General features: G+C 36.8%; 2 protein-coding genes across 2 annotated transcripts in view; one reads left to right on the top strand and one right to left on the bottom strand.

The window, feature by feature from the left end:
- Positions 1 to 6,750: 6,750 nt before the first annotated feature.
- Positions 6,751 to 18,956, top strand: part of LOC5564720 (protein yellow) — a 74,757-nt gene continuing 62,551 nt past the window's right edge. The window contains exon 1 of the mRNA XM_021848675.1: positions 6,751 to 7,032. The gene's annotated coding sequence lies outside the window, so the exon portion shown is untranslated. The remainder of the gene's footprint in view (positions 7,033 to 18,956) is intronic.
- Positions 16,491 to 18,752, bottom strand: LOC110677678. Its single transcript, XM_021848676.1, has 2 exons — positions 16,592 to 18,752; positions 16,491 to 16,525 (listed from the first exon to the last, which is right to left on the bottom strand). Exon 1 carries the CDS (start codon positions 18,545 to 18,547, stop codon positions 17,246 to 17,248), a length of 1,302 nt encoding a protein of 433 aa, XP_021704368.1. The 5' UTR covers positions 18,548 to 18,752; the 3' UTR covers positions 16,491 to 16,525; positions 16,592 to 17,245.

Here is an 18,956-nt window from a genome sequence, read left to right as displayed (position 1 = left end):
TTCGTATAGAGATTCCTTAAAGATTCAGCAGATGTTGCTTTTCGTATTCTTCCTGGAAATATTTGTAAACACGTATTTAGCAGATTCTCTTCAAATATCTGCAGGAATAAATCCAAAAGCTATGAAAACTCTTGTTGATTAATCTAATGAATGGTCCAAAACATTGTGTTACAAGCTTTTTTTTTCAATTGATGTTCTACAAATACTCCACAAATACTTCATTAGTTGCTGAAAGAATTGCTGGAAGATGTCAATAAATTCTATAAAAATATCTTCAAGAATTCCTCAGGAATTCACAGGATTGCTGAAGAAGCATATTTGTCATATTTGTTTATCATTTTGAACAAGTTACTCTTGAGAAAAACCTGGAGGTTATCTTTAAGGCTACCGTGAAAAAAAAAACGTTCAAGAAATTTCCAGAAAAAATGTTGCTAAACATATCGAGCTAATATCAAAGTGGAAGTTTTGGAGTGATTCCTACATAAACTTAAAAAAAATAAATCCGTAGCTGATATTCTCACGAAATAATTTCTTCATACTGAAATAACAAAAGTGCTTTGAAAAGTATACAGTGTATAAAGTATCCAGTGTAATAAAGTATTGTATCTTTTGAGAGGTCCAAAAAAAGGGATGAAGGGATATTTTGGTCGGTTTAGAATCAAGAATACTAGACTTACTACGCATATCAATGGTTGCTATTCCGTGATTGACCGAATTCAGTGAAGGTGAACAAAGAATCAACTAGAAGGTCGGATCTTCTTCAGTGTGCATCATTCAGTGCCTCTATTTAAACAGGTCAATAACGGCGCCAGCCACGTCCTTGCAGTCAGGTGGGATTGAGGAAAGGAATGTTAGTGAGCAACCTTTGCTATTTAGAGACCTTGTTTATCTCTGCATCTCCACAAAGGTTACTGAGAGGGATGTTTGTTAATTGGGAGGATCGTTGGGTCACAGGATTCACTATGATAAGTGATTAGACCACGATAAACAATTATTTAAGAGATTCTTATAAGTATTATATTTTAATTGATATAAAAATATAATGTCGAAACTCGAAGTGACTAACCATTCAAAGCTTGTTGAACAAATAGCTTAACGAAACATTGCTACAGCTGTCAAGATGAAATCATGCAAGTCTACACTTATACTATAGTCACCGTCGATTGTTATATTTGGAGATTGTTGATATTTTTCGGTGATTACTACACACTGAAACACGATTATAACGTTTCTGCTTACTGGTTTTCAGCCATCATCAGATTTCATTAAATCGATCGTTCGCCACCAGTGTGGTTTTATTATAGTGTCGAAACATTTATTTTTGTTTTTATTTCAAAAACAAAGGTAAAAGGAAATGGGTGTTATGAAAAAAAAAATGTAAAACATAAATAATTTATTAATAAGAAGTTTATCCCGACACTCGCAGTGACGAACTATTCATAGATTGTTGAATAATTATATTTATGTCCAAACGATTAAATTTGCAGTCAAAGATGTGTTACAGATGTAAAATAATATCATGAAACGAGCTCAACAATTGATCCTTCTTCCTTGACTGAGCAACCACAATCCTCTTTCAGCTGCACTGAACGAAATATGACACAAAACAAAAACACGAATGCTTGGGCTCCCACGAAGCGCTGCCCAGAGAAACGCGCGCAAACTGAAAACAAAACTACACCAACGATGCACGAAACCAAGAGGAAAAACTGACGTTTGCTCGAGTTTTTTGCCGCATTGTCTGTTTGCCGGACAAGAAGAAACAACTGACGCTTGGTCGGGCTTTCTCGACGCTCTCCAAACTTCCTCGGTTTTGAATCAAGAACACTGAAAAGATTTACAGTTTCCAAGCTTTTCAAAGATATTTTAGGTGATTTTTCGATTCAAGAGAAACAATATAATTCGTAGAAGATTGGCGTGTGTTTTGGTTCCCATAGAATTTGTAGGGAATTAAAACTATTATTTTTTAGAGAGGTTTCAACATTTGTTTGAAAATAAGTACCGTAATTTCGGGTGAAATTGATCATTTTTTACGGTTTTTCTAGTCTGTTTTCTATAATGTAAACAATGCCAAACAACTAAATGCAGGAAAACAAGTACGAAGGTGTGCCTCATCGACTAATGTATATAAATTTTCTAACAAATGTCATTTTAGTGTTAACAAATATCTCTAAAATAAAAAATCAGAGTATCTCATTTCGGGGTGAAATTGATCACTTGTCAATGCTATTGTTGTTAGTTTTCAAAACAACTCTACATGATAAATTTGAGCTCCCTCAATCCGAATATGCCTCTCAAATTCTTAACAATGCAATATTTATATAAATAACGCATAGTTAAATTTCAAGAAATACGCGGAAAACGCCTAAATGTATGCAATTTCCTAAGGAATTCAATGATATCTAACAGAAATTCAATTATTTCAACCATATGGTACGAGTTTTGGTGATGAAATCTGGTGTGGAGATATATCTCAAGCATCCTCACAAACTTTCAGGTTTATACCATGTTCAAATCCTTACTTACAAATAGAATTTCATGAATGTTTGTCAATACTACACCGTGCATGATTTTGGAATTTTACATTTTTTTCATAGTAATAAACATTCTTTGACGCAAAAAAAACTTCACAACACACAATTCGACAATAGTTACAACAAACAACGTTCATTTACTGCAGCTTACATTGATATTTGTGCTCTATTACGAATAAATAAAATCGTGTGATACGATGATCAATTTCACCCTTCTGATCAATTACACCCGATTTTACGGTACTTAAAAACATCAAAGTCGATTGCATATATATCTCTCAATTGTGTATTTGTTATCCGGAGACAAGAATAAGCTTTTAGTAACGGTTTTGGACCATTTTTTTTTCAGAGGAAACTGTAGATAAGTTTCTAGAACAACGTCTGCGAAAAGTACTGGAAGAAATTTATTAGAATTGTTGGCCATTCTGAAATAGTAAAAATTTTGGCACAATATTTGTTTACATTTTTGTGTTACTTTCAAACAAAATAATATGAAACGATAATAATGGAGAAAAATAATCAAAACTTCACTTGGCCTATTCTGGATGAGCTAAAGAACACTCTGCCTGAACAAAATCCTGCCTGAAAATTCTTGGAAATAATAAGCAATGCATAGTTTATGAGTTTATCTTCTTCTTTCTGGCATTACTGGGACAAAGCCTGCTTCTCAGATTAGTGTTCTTATGAGCACTTCCACAGATATTAACTAAGAGTTTCTTTGCCGATTGACCATTTTTGCATGTGTATATCGTGTGGCAGGTACGAAGATACTCTATGCCCTGGGAATCGAGAAAATTTCCTCGACCAGCGGGATTCGAACCCACGACCCTCAGCATGGTCATGCTGAATAGCTGCGCGTTTACCGCTACGGCTATCTGAGCCCGCTGGACTATCTGGGAGAACACATGCAAACAGTATAAATGGTCGGGTTTCACATTTTTCAAACCCGGACCCGACCCGAACCCGAGACAAAAATTGAGAAGCAAACCCGGACCCGACCCGAACCCGAAAAATGTTTGCTGTTCAAACCCGAACCCGACCCGAAACCCGAAAAAGTTTTTTAATAAAAACCCGGATGGAACCCGAGTACGAAAAGATGATAAATTCATCGTTCCTGATGCATACACACTTAAATTTTGTTCGCGAGCTCGGGATATGAAAATGCTGAGTCAACTCGGCTTCTGCACAATTTGCTGAAAACTCAGCTAAAAATAATTTTAACCGAGATTCGACAGCTTCTGAAACTGAAATCTCGGTTAATTCTACTTTTTATCCATATCTCGGCAACCATGTAAGCCGAGCACCAACGTTAACAATGTTTTCACCGAGCTTAGTTGTCTCGAATGCTGATATATCGGTTCCCACCTAAGTTTACCGAGATTCTCAGCATTTTGTTTTACCATCTGCCATTTTGTTTACATTCACATCGGGTTTTGTGTATACGTGGAAAAGTAGTGCAAGATCGTGGAAAAGTTTCTACAATTAACCAATTACTGGAAATAATGAAGCGAGAGGGAGTTAGATTGTACAAACTCTTCAGTAAGTACAATCAAAGTTCTTGTTTTTATGTAATTTGGTGCTCAATATCATATATTATGTGTTTTTTCTGCCGGGAAGTAAATATGAAATAATTAGTCGAATTTTAAAGACACATCATTAACCATTTTTATTTATGAATTATGGGCAGCTCCAAAGTTGGCATTGCTTAAAAACACTAATATAAACTGCGGCTAAATGTCCCTCAAAAAAACAATCTTTTTTTCTCTTTAATGAATGTTCGAATCCTCTGAGCAGAATCTCAAATAGAGAAACTTTAAAGTAGATGGAGTACCGTGTACCTTTTAATTCCGCTCCTAAATGCTTATCTTCGACAGATACGCGTATTTCGACTACCACTTGCAGTCTTCTTCAGTGTCAGTTACTCGTATCCACTGAAGAAATCGTCGCATCTCTCTACCTTAAATACTAACACCAGATTGATGTAGGTACTTATCTGGTGTTAGTATTTAAGGTAGAGAGATGCGACGATTTCTTCAGTGGATACGAGTAACTGACACTGAAGAAGACTGCAAGTGGTAGTCGAAATACGCGTATCTGTCGAAGATAAGCATTTAGGAGCGGAATTAAAAGGTACACGGTAATCTTTTTTTATTTTTGCTGAGATTTCAGTTTGTAAGATGCCGAGATTTTCGGTTAAACACGGTAGCTAAAATCTTTCACAGAAACCGAGTTAATCAGTTAAAACTGTGAAGCCGAGATGACTGCCGAGCGCTCGGCTGTGCGGATCTCGGTTTCCAAAAGCCGAGATTCGGCATATTATTCTAAGTGTGTAGGGAAGCTTTCTGGTTGTTACTTTGTGAACAATTTTCACCAAACCCAACCCAAACTGAACCCGACCCGTACCCGATAATTGTTTAGCCTTCAAAGCCGACCCAAACCCGAACCCGAAAATATAAAAATTTTCAAACCCGAACCCGACCATCTCTAGTAAATAGGAAAATTATTTGTGGAAATCTCAACTAAATAAAATGGGTAAATTTTTGGAAATGTTTCTTGAACAATTTCAGGAGACGGAGCGATTTTTAGAGAACTACCTGAGAGTTTTCCAAATGGCCATATTGTAAAAAGTCACAGTGAAACGACCGACACATGTTTCAATTTATGGAAAAATCCCAGGAGGATCTTCGGGGCATACTGAGTTAGAATGTATACAAATTTGCTTTCATATCTGTGAAGCAGCACATTATCGCCTATTCCCTGTCTGCAAAATCCACAACATGTCAGCCATTTTCAAACTTACATCACGCGCATTTATGAAAGTACGTTGATACAATGCACAAACAGCGCCGCGCATTCCCAATTTATCTTTACAATTAGCACTTCCAACGAAGTCACCCGAGGCAGCGAACGTTATCTGCGAAGAGAAACTGCGAAGTCGCTGAAAGCGAACCACACTGACTTGATCGAGTCGCAACTCATCGATCTTCCTTTTCGGTTCGGAGTCCGTAAGTATAGAACAGAACGGAACAACAACGAAAAAACAGCAACTCACAGCATTGCCTTTATTGAATCACCAGCCGACCGATCGCCGCCTCGCCACGCAGTGAGACTGATTGTTGCGCACACGCTGTTTAGCAGCCGGCGCGCGGCGGGAAGCGTATGTATGTGAGGGAAGCTCACGCGCACGATCTTCACTACCCTTATTGATACCCGTCGCGTAGTATGGAGCATTTCCAGCTTTAAACGCAAATAGAAATGACACTTTCAGACTGACTATTGTCCATGTAAATGAACATTGGTACATGGATAAGTAGCTATCCGGAATGAAATTCCCCATCAATATATTGAATAGTTTTCTAAACTAGAATTAGGTATGTGTCAAACCTACATCTTATACATCCAAGTGAGGTTTAGAATGCGAAATGATGATACCATGTGGATTGGGGTTATCGATTTCAGTTCGCCTCCGAGCGTCGGGGTCTCTCGAGGCACCCATCTAGCGTGGGTACGATCCCCACCAGAGCACGTGCTTTCTTTTCGCAGTTTCAATTTTAATTTGAACATTTGACACGTGTTAGTCGTGTACATCTTCTTCTTCTTGACATTACGTCCTCACTGGGACAAAGCCTGATCTCAGCTCCTGGACCGACCGAGAATCGAACCCAGACACCTTCAGCATGGCTTTGCTTTGTAGCCGTGAACTCTAACCACTCGGCTAAGGAAAGATCCTGAAATCAAATAACAACAATTTGCTATGTCAACGTTTTTGCAAATCATCCATAATTTAAAAAATATCCGAAATATTTTATCAAGAACAAATATATGACAATCTAAGTATATTGTTTTGAGAAAATATTTGTTTTCAATATGGCATGGATGATTTTTTCTATCAGTGTACTCTTCATTAACAGCCCTTGTGCTTTACAAACACTTTTCTGAAGACATATTTTAATCAAATGCAATGTGTTTGGATTATGCATTATCGAATAGTAAAATCCTTTTATTTAATAGTTTTTAAAAACATATTCGAAATTTCGATGGGAAATGTCATGTTGGAAATTTCATACAATTCAAAAAAAAAGTAACATCTACGCGATTCGCATTTTGTGCTGGAAATGCTCCATATGTAGCTATGATCAAGTGCGCTCCCGCAAAGTACGCGACGCGCGCGGGAACACATAGTGTGCTATCTAAAGTATATCTACACCTTCGCGGCGTCCGATGGCGCTCAGTTCGCAACCGGACGATCTTGGAATAACAGCCTGATACTTAACGCGTTCGTAACATTTTGCATGACACGGTGTGTGCTGTGTGTGGACATTGACTGCCAAAAAGTGCTATCAAGTGATGAATGAATAGATCGGAAGAATCAAACAGTGGACGGTGAAAAGTGAAGAAAGTGAGTGACAGTAATTGAAGAAATTTGATGGACTGTTGTTGTGACAGATTTAACTAGCTCGAGAATTGGATATTTCTTTGGACGGCGACAATCAGATAAGTAAGTGGATCAACTTCCTTCCTGTTAGAAGATTTAGAAGAGTAATGGGGTGCTTCTGTGAAAAGAATGATCAAGAAAAATGTGAGTCACATTTGACGATTCTCGTGAGAGCTTCTGAAGCCAATTGAAGATGTCATTGAAAATTCTTAAGACCATTTCAAATAAACAGATTCCGTCATCTGGGTGTGGTTCCGGTAGTATCATCATCGTTCCCGGTCCTGACTCATCCTCATTGATCGTTTTTTCTTTCATCAAAATGATCAACTACCTTAACACGAGATCGAATCGATCTGCATATTCAACAGCTTCCTCGCGTGTGCTGCTCTGTAACAGGCTGAAAGTTCCCACGGTGTCTAGTGCCGACGACGACCAAGTCGGGAACAATTCAATCGTCAGTTAAGCACGCGTATGAGTTGCCACCACCTTCCGGAACAGGTTGCAAATGTAATCTACCTTCGACTGATTGTGGGAAAACATTGTGGTTGTTTATTAAGTCTTGCATCAATTATAGTGTTATTAACTTTTGGAGTTGTTAGTGATAAGTAGTGCAGCTATTATCGTTCAGCTATTTAACTTCTTTTTAGTGTTCCAAATTCATTTTTACAGTTGTCAACAAAAAGTTTCCTTTGCCAATGTTGACGATTTTGATTTATTGCATAAAGTGGTAGGTCAATAAAATTTATTTTATGAAAAGATTCAGGACCTACTAAAATTTTAAAGCCATGATTGCTAGTTCAAGGCTAAGGGTGATAAATTCCACTTGTGGATGCAGAAATTTAACAGGTTTCATCTGCGAAAACGTAGAAAGCTTAGAAAGATTTCATCCATGGATCCATGAATGAGAGAAATTGAGAATCCTGGAGTGTTCCTGGTGAAACATCTAGATTTTTAAGTTGGAAGTATTTGAAAAAACAATGATGAATAATTCACAGAACTTTATCCACAACGTATTGCAAGTTTATCTAAGCATATATCACAATCTAAACTTCATATCTTTGAGAAAGTTGGTCTGAATTAGCAGAGCTTCACCGGAGAACGCTGCAAAGTTAAATAATTATCCACTAATAAGCGGTTTCTTCACAACCGCTTAGGCTTTCAACCTAGTTGAACCATATGGGTAGAGGTGAAGAAATTGGCCCTAAGTGGCGCTAGTATACGTAAATACTTCTGGTATGATGAAAATAAAGAATATCTAGGAATCTTAATGAAATAGAAAATTTCTGTCTTCGAGAGTAAGCAGAGCTTATCCAAATTTGCGTTCCAAATTCATGGACTTAGTATTTTTTTTCTGAAGGAAATTCTTAAGCAATCCCTGGAAGAAGTCCTAAAAAATCCGGGAAGTATTTTCGAAGAAATCCATGAAAGAATTTTTGAAGAAATACCCGAAAGACTTCCAAATTATGGAACTAATGTAGAAACAAATTCTGCAAATGCTTTTGAAAATTCAAGAAGGTATCATTAGCAGTATTACTAAAAAAAACATAGGAAATTCGAATCTCATATAGAATTTATCAAGTAATCCTTATTGGCATAGGTACAGGGGAGGGGATTCTTTTTCAAGGAATTTCAACTTGGCGAAGTTATCTTCAGATAAATGGGATAATTTTTTTTTTCCAAAAATGCTTTCTATATACTTTATATTGAGAAACTTCAAAAATATTTCAACTAGTTTCCTACAGATATGTAGCAAAATGTCTAGAGCCACCCTTCGATATTCGTGGAAGATTTTTAGTATAGTTGAATTCCATAAGGAATACCGAAAGGTGGATTCATACATGTTGCTTCAATACTCTTGGGAATTAGTCAAAGATAATTGTGAGATTTGTTTATATTTTCAATGTGAGTTTCTCTAGGAGGACAACCGTTCCTTTTATGTTCTACTTAACCTTTCAAAAGTTCAGTTTTCTCTCGAATTTCTTTCAAAAATTCATAAATTCTGTAAATTTTTATACTGACATATTTCGTTGAAAGTTCTACTAAAGATGTATCTGTTAATTTCTTTAAATTATTATATTCGCTTTCGCGTAGTACATCAAAAGTACTTTAGAAATATTTCCAAAATACATCGCAAATTGCATCAGAAATCCTGCTTCAAATCCCCAGATTGTACAAGAATTATCTACGAAAATAGTTTTCAACATGTCACTTGTCTTAGAATCTTCAGAGGAATTTTGTTTAAAAAAGGCAGTAATACGTTTGCTTCCCAAATAAGCAAAGCAGAAACTGTGGGAAACCCAGATAGCCGTAGCGGTAAACTCGCAGCTATTCAGCAAGACCAAGCTGAGGGTCGTGGGTTCGAATCCCACCGGTCGAGGATCTTTTCGGGTTGGAAATTTTCTCGACTTCCTAGGGCATAGAGTATCTTCGTACCTGCCACACGATGTACACATGCAAAAATGGTCATTGGCATAGAAAGCTCTCAGTTAATAACTGTGGAAGTGCTCATAAGAACACTAAGCTGAGAAGCAGGCTCTGTCCCAGTGGGGACGTAATGCCAGAAAGAAGAAGAGGAAACTGTGGGAAAAACATTTAGTTAAAAAACAGAGAAGGGCAAAGGATTCATTAAGATATACATAAAGAAATTTGTAAGGAGCTTCCTTAAAACATTTCTTTAGAATAATTTTATACTTTACTAGTGATTCCGGCAAACTTCGTCTTACTATCAAGTAGACTGTTGAAAAAAGCCATGAAGCGTCCAATACAAAATGACAGTTCAGTTCACTCTCGTTTTTTCAACTTTTCCAGTGAGTATCTCAAGTTTTTTATGCACACAATCACGTCGGAGCACCTAACGAACTGCTTAGTGAACGAATTTTTAAAATATGGTGGCTCGTTCCCAAGCCATTTCGTGACTTACAAACACCAATCCATTTTTGTTTAAATAGATTAACAGCATCCATATTCTAAGTTTGAATTCTTGAATATAGAGGTCACGGAAGCGATACTGCTAGACTTCAAAGACAATTTCCAAAAAAGATTCTGTTGGAACTTCGTTTTTTTTAATTTGTTAGAAAGCTTTTATTTATCTTGTATTCATTCACCTCTAGAGAAAAGATTATAAACAATCACTTATTTTTCGTTGTTCCGTTGTCCATTTGTTGTTGCTCCCTGCTTTAACATTTTGTTGTTTCTCCATGCAAATATCTTTTCATGTTCCAAAAATCACCACTTCTATGTATCTAGAGTTAAAAGGTAAATTCTAGAAATTATGAAAAATTGCACATTTTTTCTACTTATAGTTCGTGAAAGTTCATCAGATGCTGGTTAAGGCCATGAATTTCTCAACAAATTTTCAAAGTAATTCAAATTTCGCTCAAAGATTTACATTCAGTAAATTCTTACATTACGAATTTGAACATTAAATATTTTTGGTAGTATTCTTAAATATACCGCCAATATGTTTGCGTTAAACTTCTACAGTCCTACTATAATAATTAAAAATAGTCCCACAAAAAATGTGTTTGGAATTTCTGCAAGTATTACTTCGGAGTTCATGCAAAATATGTTCTAAATATTTGATACAAGTACCTTCCGAAAAAAAACATAATTACAAGATAATAACAAATAAATAAACAAGAGTTTGTTTTGTAAATTCATAAAAATGCTAGTTTTTCTGTGAGGTATATCGATAGCAATTTCATCAAGAATTTTCAAAACTCTAAGTTCAATTCTTGAATTTTCCGACAAGAATTTAGTATATTTTTCCAAATTTTATTTAAGCTGAAATCATCCACGATTATTTTTTTAGAAGTTCTTCCAAAAATTTTGTTTGTGTCTGTTATTTTTGATATCTGATATAAATAAAATATGAATATGGAGTGATTCGTTATTTGTAAAAGCTTCTCTAAAAAATATTGAGTATTTTCTGGAGCGGTTCTTTGACCAGAAATGGAAAGTGGATATATTTCTAGATGTGATTCATGGAAAAATCGCGGGATAGATATTTGGAGAAAATACAGGGTAATTTCCAGAACCCATCTAAAAATTTCTTTAAAAAATCTTCAAGAGAATCACTAGAACTGTATAGATTTTTTAAAATGTCATTTCATTGTCAACATGATTTTCCGCGAAAAAAATGCAGATAATCTCATCACATTCCTAACAATTACTATTTATCGTAAAGAACCTTCCTGGAGAAATTTCAAAACAACTTCTGAAGCATTCTCGGCGGACAGAGAATTTTTTTGGTATGCTCAGAAAGCCGAAAAATGTGTTGAATAATAACTACCAATCTCGGAAATTATTATTCAATATTCAGAGGAATCTCTTAAAAATACCTTGAAAGTTTAGTAAAGAATCACAAGGAATATTCATCGTGTGTTCTTTGGAAAAACTCTTGAAGTATTTTTTTTTTACTGGATTACATAAACGAGAAATATTTTCCGTAGTGAAAATAGAAATTTGCAAATACCACTGATGTGCAGTGATGTCAGACAAAATGACTAACAAATAAAATCTGTGCATACTACGTGAATTGTGAAAATTGTGATTATTGCGAACGACATTACTTCTATAAACAAATAAGAATTTACTAGAACTCCCCCCCCCCCCCAGGCCACCTCCAGAAAAACAAATCCTAGCAACGCCAATGGTTATCCCTAGGGAAAATTCGTCAAGTAACCCCTGAATTCATTGATTTTTTCTATTCGGAATATTTAGAACTTCATGAAGAGAGCAATTCCACCGAACATGACGAATTTTTTTTTAATTTAATTTTTGTATTTTTTGAATCGCCTGAAAATTTGCATACAGATTCTTTATGACCAAAAATGCCATTTTGCACCTTGAGACTGCCATTTTGAATCTCGCCTTATTTTTGAGAAGGGCGTATGGGGCGGTCCATTAATTACGTAAGACAATTTTGCCGGTTCTTTGACCCCCCCTTCCCCCATGGTAAGATTTTTGTATGAAAATTAAAAATAATTTGTATAGTGTGTAAGAAATTTCAAACCCCCCCTCCCCCCATAACCCCTTACGTAATTAATGGACCACCCCTATCGGAAAATGCATAGCAAATCTTTAAAAAACTGTAACTCGAAAACGGTTTGTCCGGTCGATTTGAGATCTTCTACAAAGTTGAAGGTATTACTTAGGACTATATGGAGAAAAATATGCACGGTAAAAAAAGTTACCGATTATTTTTTATTTCAAAAACAAAATTTTAAAATCGATTTTCTCTAGAATCTAAAAAAATCTAAACTGCGTATTTTTTTAATTTTTGGATATGTTTTAGGAGACAACTTATGATAAATCACATTTTTAATAAAAAAAATTAAAATCGATTTTCTATGAAAATGCATCTGTGATTTTTATTATTTTTGGACATGTTTTAGGGGACAAATTGATGCAACCTAGAAATAATTTACTCAAGTACTCTTCGATTGCATTTTTTTTGTACTTTCAAATAATCACATAAAAATATATTGTTTTCCTATGTTTCGATTTTTTTTCAAAATCTGTAATTTTTTAAAAAATCATAACTTTTTTGTCCTTAATTCTTCCATTTTGAAACATTGTGCAATAAATCGCATAATTTGTCCCCTTAACCATATCCAAAAATAAAAAAACCTGTAACTTTTTTACCGTGACTATTTTTCTCCATATAGTCCTAAGCAATACCTACAACTTTGTAGAAGATCTCAAATCGATCGGACAAACCGTATTCGAGTTACAGTTTTTTAAAGATTTGCCATGCATTTTCCGATACGCCCTTCTCAAAAATAAGGCGAGGTTCAAAATGGCGGTCTGAAAGTGCATAATGGAATTTTTGGCCATAAAGAATCTGTATGCAAATTTTCAGGCGATTCAAAAAATACAAAAATAATCGGGTTTGCGAAACGGCGTGGAACCGCTCAAGATTTTCAGGAGGAATTTCTTAAAGAATCCTTAAAGTAAACTGTGAAAGCATCCCAAGTGCAATTCCTGAATAAATCTTCGGAGGGTTTCCTGAAATCCCTGGACGGATTTCTTGAGGTATCTTTGGGGCAATTTCAAAAGGAAGCTCTGTGGTTGTCCTTGATGTAATCCTTGGAAAAATTCTTCAACGAATGCCTGGAAAAATTCCTTGATCAATTCTGAAAGAGTTTGTGAAGCAATTTTCAAAGTTATTCATTGAGGAACCAATGGAAGTAGATGAAAAAACCGAATTTAATTCTATATCATTTAACTCCAATAGAATTTGTATCCTTTGACAGATAGGCGTATTTCGACCTCAACTGTAAGGCCATCTTCAGTGTCGTGTACTAGAAACGACTATACGACTAGACTAGTAGTACACTGAAGACGGCCTTACAGTTGAGGTCGAAATACGCGTAGGGGTGGAATTATTCATCATGACATATTCGGAGCACTGTCCTGTAGAACTCTCCCGAAGACAGTACCATTCCAACTGATCGAAGTCTTGAGATATCAGGCCGCAAAGTCAGTTCCGGAATAACCATCTTGCATGCAACAAGCGGGAGATAGGCAAATCTAGTGAACGGTCTTCCGACAGTTCTGATCCATGGTTGCATAAAAAGTCGATGCATAGTAAGCTAGTCCACAAGCGCGAACAGAAAGTCCGAATCGTAAACAACAAGGCTACGAAACGTCAAACACTTAGAAAGTTTTACCTTACCACGGCGTGCAATCTTCTATTCCGTGGTTTATTAGCCTACTTTCTATCAATAAAATAAGCAACATAACGGCCTACTCTTCCTGACTTAAAAAAAGGGCTGAAAGCGCTCCTTTTCAGCACTGTATTGAGAATCGCCAACTGAATATCTGAATGGTTTTTACAGCCTTTCTTCGAAATGTTTTGTAATTTTCTAGCTACTGCTCTACATCCATTGGACTATCCGAATTCGATTCGTGTACGCGATGCTGATTCGGCATCGGGTCGTCTAGCAAGACGTAGACTAGACATTAATCCCAGGATTTCCGGTGCTTGCCGACAATTTGGCGATTAATGTGCCATTTGTACAATTTGGTATAAAACTGAATGAAGCATCTTACCTGGCATGTCCTCTAATACCTGTAGAATCTTGATCACATCCAAGCATCTATGGACTGATGCACGAGTTCACTAATTTGACGTTTAAGCGGTGCCGAATTCACTCGTTGCCATGGTCACGTAAATAACACGGCAACGCTAAAACGTCAATTAGTGAACTCGTGCATTGGTCCATTAACCCCTCTACCGGCAGCTTCATTTTTCACCGCTAAAAAATATTCAAATCGCGATAACTTTTTTGTTTCTTAATATTTTTGCTCCATTTTTTCGTAAGCCCTCAAAAAACTCTTCTAGTTTAAGAATATGTGTCGGTATTGACAATTGGTCATCTGGATCTGGAGATATTCCAAAATTCCTTGGGGGACCGACGCGTAGCCATAACCCACGTAAATATCTCAGGCTACAGAATTTTTATCGTACTCGGATATTCACTTCACGGAATGATACATAAATGCGAGTATGTTGTGAAAAAATGACGCAATTTCGTCCACCCGTCTTTGAGTAATGAGCATTTATGTTTCTGGTACCACGCTGGACAAATAAAGATCTTGAAAACTCTAAAAAAAAACTCATTTCGTAATTTTCAAATTTCTCCAAGAATACTGAACCGATTTATATGATTTTTTCAGAGTAGCTCCCTATTGCTTGGCATTGTTTAGTACACATTTTATTTTTTGATAGATTGACTAAAAACAAAATGGCCGCCAAAGACAGTATATATGGAGAATGTCGGTCCCCTAAGGAATATCGGAATATCTTCAAAACTAGATCTCTAATGATTAATATCGACACATCGGTTTCTTAAACTAGAAGAGTTGTTTGAGATCTTGTGAAAAAATGGTGCAACAATATCTAGAAACAGCGGTAAAAATTGAAGCTGCCGGTAGAGGTGGAAATTTGTGACAGTTATGTAGTCGGTATGTATCACAGCCTACCTGATTGAAAAATATTGAGCTTGTACGTCGCAAGGATGTCCAACTGGGTTCTGTTTACTTCATATTCATATTACTTAGGGAAAGTGTACCAGTTATGGTTATAGTGGTTCCCTAATTGGCCATATGTGTTTTCTCAAAAACTTTTACATTTTGAATATTTTTTAATGTTTCAACATAAAGATATAATTGATACCATACTACTTAAACATACAGAATGATCAATAATTTAAAGATAATTAAATTATCACGTATGGCGAAATAAGGAACCATTATATCCATTACTGGTGCACCTACCCTAGATAGAATTCGATTAAATGTTTTTGTAACAGCAAAAACTTTTGTATGCAACTCGATTTTTTCAGCACTCGTCGTATTTATCCAACTCGGCGCGCCTTGTTCGATAAAAAAAATCATAATTTAAATAACTATCTTTGTAGCACTGAGAAGTACTGTTTTATTGTTTTAAGTAGTTTAAAGAATTTCTGAGAACAGAAAGATTTTTTTTACGCACAACGCAAAGACACGAGGTGCACTGTTTTCTCTCGAACTATTTTGCTTGCTGGCTTACGAGGGATTCGGTAATTAAAATTTTCCAAAACGTCAGAACGAGAGAAGAAACCTTCTTCGTATTCAAGTGAATTCGACAAAAAAAAAAGAATTCTAACGGTATGTACCGATGGTGGTCTGGTTTTAGCGAGAATTACTCATCTATGGCCCATACACCAAGCTTCCAACAAAGTTTGGCCCTTCTGAGGATTGATTCCGTTCCCTCATATATGTGAGTATGCGGGATAAACAGGTGTCGAAGTCACATCTTAGCATCTGACTCAGCTGTCTAGAGAACTAGCACACACACACATCACATCACATCCCCTTGGATCTTAACTTGTTTACAACAGCTCATTCCCACCACATGCACTCCCAGGCATCAACAGCAGCGGAAGAAACTTCCCATTCGGTGATGTTAGAACTTGTAGGCATCATAGTAAGTATCTATACAGCCGCCGCCGCAGAGATTGGTTGAGGCGGTTCGCTGTGGCAGCAGGCTTCAACTTTAACGCGAGAATGATTCGTTCAACACTACACAGCACAGCCCACATTTTGTACTCGACTAGCAAATTATATCAACATTTTATCATAAATTGCTGTTATCTCACGTTCATAAAATTTAGATTTAACTTTTTTTTTCAATGATTCGTACCAAGATTATATCAGAATACTTACTGTTACGGCAGAAATGGGGTTCTGTGAGGGTCAAAGCCGAATTCCTCTAAGCAGATCGCAAACTCCAATTGATGGGTGCGAGACAGCTAAAAGCTGAAATTTATTGTCTTTATAAATTCATTCAATTATCTTATAATTGTATCGTACTCACATAAATCGGTCTGAGGATATTTTTAGTTCCGATTCCATTGATTAGCCGTAACAAATATCTTAAGAAATCTGTGATAATAGTAATTAAGGTTAGGATTATGATCTACTAGTTGTTTAAGTAACTTACTGTGATTCTTCTGTGATCAATAGCATAATATAACTTTCACTTGATTAAGAGCATTTTAACTGTTAGCTACAAATAGAAATATAAGTATTGATCAATTATTTAAGTAATTCAACTATAAATCCACACTATTACATTGCATGACTTTCCATATCACTCTACAGGCTCCTTTTGACAGATCTCTTTCATCATCAATTCTATTGCATGACATTTTGGCTTGTTTGACATTGTCATTCTGTTGCTGTGATATAATACAGCAGTGCTGGCAGCAACATACTCCCCCCCGTAACACTGGCCAGAGGCAGTTTTACCAAAACTTAAATGAAATCCAAATCTTTACCTAACAGCTACATCTATATTCAATAAGACATGCTTTACACTACAGTGTCGCCAACAACCTGACTAACTCAAAAATTCTTCCTCACTTATATTATTTCTCTAGATAGGTTATCCACAGTAATCGTAATCTGGTAACTTAATTCGCCATTGTTTCCACGATCGAAGGAAATGACATGTATCGGAATACAGCTTTCCAACATTCTAGCAATAAAGTTTGTATCTCTTATCCGACCTTCACGCCAACCGCTATCACGATTATAACGTCCTTCCATTTCCAATAACCAACCATGCCTTCTGAAGGGTTTTTTTTGCAACGCATTCACCCAGAGCGATGACAGATTTTGTATTCCATCCGTTAAATTAATGTACGCTGAATAAACCTCGGGTGTCATGATGATTTGTGAATGGCAAGCAATCAGAGAAACATTTAAACGCCTTCGTGTTGGGATATCAACGAACTCCATCTGACATATATCCCCAAATCCGTCCACTAATACAACTGTCAAATGCAGTTGATTCAGATAGTCCAAATAGTTGCAAATTTGTTGAACTTACCGGAGCATCATTCTTTTTTCTTCGTATTACGAAAGTTTTACCACTTCGTCCAGAATTTCCCTCTTCTTCAAAATGTTCAGGTGTTTGTTCGGTGTACCATTGCTGTAAGCTAAACCGACGGACCAGTTGTGTTTTCTTGCCCATCGCTCCACGCTGATCCAATGTATACAACAGTTCTTTCTGGCAAAACTCCTTATTACCTTCTACATTCTTTTGGGTAACGCAATATGCTGTGTTGTCCAAATACTGTGCCGACCCTCGCCATTCACCCTCGCGTCTTTGACATTGCAGTCGGTTCTGGCATCCTAATCGTTCCTCAGCGCACGGTTCAAAATGGTCATCAGCAATATCGCGCAAATTTTGTTGGATTTGAGTAGAATAAAACAGTCTGTATGTTCTGTGTTTACTACCCTGTACATAGTGGCTGTTAACACTGGGGCTACCTCTATCGTATACATTCAAAAAACTCACTTTCGAACAGCACTTGAGGTCATGTCCCCAATGTGCTCTCGCACTATTCTGAAGCTTTTCCGCCGGTTTCAGCAGACAAAGGTTTGACGAATTTGGTATTACGTTCTCAACTATAATGAGATCTACATACCTCTCAGTGTTGAATGCTAATAATGATTGCACGTCAGATATTCTTATGCTGAGTAATATCGGCCATCGGCGTTGAAGTTGCAATCTTCCCCTTTTGAGAGCCACAAGTAGTAGTACGAAAGGTTGGTCGTTAGTGAGTACAGCAGTCGATGAACTTACAAAGACAAAGAAGGATATACCGTGTAACATCCCTTGCCATTTTCTCGATGGAGGAGGGGCTGGGTCAGGTGCAGTCGTTGGCACTAAGCTTGGGGGAGCACTCAATTGCTTTCTAATCATACTGTTGTCTATGATTACAATTAGAGTTGACTCGCTTGCGGCCAGCTTATTCGTTGAAGGTAATACTAAACACTCAAATAAACGAACAACTGATGCATGGTTGGCACTGACTGATCCTACTATTGTCAAACCATCTTCATGTGGGCTCTCGCATCGATCAGTTGAAACAGTTTCATCTGTGTTTACAGCTGAAACCAAAAGATTGGAGATGTCTCCGTCCAATTCGATAACATCACTGACGGTTGACTGTTGTTCGTTCGGGATTGTTTTGAGAAACGCGCCGTAAATCTGCTGCTGAATCTCATTGGATTGTAACATGCCGTTGGATGTATTCAGGCCGCTCGACACATGTGTATGTTCTCCCACCGTTCTTTCCTGTCCGATAGGAGTCGGTCCTTCGGCAACAGTATCATTACTGTTAGATGACTGTTTGTCTTGGACGATGCCACTGCAAATAGTGATTTGGTCGCTCTTAACGGCGATCTTACTGCGCTTGAGCGTTTTCCTTCTCTCAGATATCTGCTCGTTCAGCAGTCTATATTTTAACTGTAAAGCCTTCCTCTCCTGCTCCAACGCTCTCTTCTCAAATTCCCATTCGCGCTGCTGGATGGCGCGCTCTTCATCAATCCGATTTAATCGGAGGGCAATTTGGATAGAGCCATTGGTTTTGGTTACACTTGTTGGTAAGCAATAGATACTAGTCCACGACTGAGCCTTGTTCGAATCG

The sequence above is a fragment of the Aedes aegypti genome, chromosome 3, assembly GCF_002204515.2.
Source record: "Aedes aegypti strain LVP_AGWG chromosome 3, AaegL5.0 Primary Assembly, whole genome shotgun sequence".
Classification (NCBI taxonomy): Eukaryota; Metazoa; Arthropoda; class Insecta; order Diptera; family Culicidae; genus Aedes; species Aedes aegypti.
Note: the sequence above shows the minus strand (reverse complement) of the source record. Positions and strands in the feature narration are given on the sequence as shown.

Bases quoted from the DNA above. Each gene is read 5' to 3' on its own strand.
- LOC110677678 (XM_021848676.1), bottom strand. From the start codon at position 18,547: ATGTTACAATCCAATGAGATTCAGCAGCAGATTTACGGCGCGTTTCTC.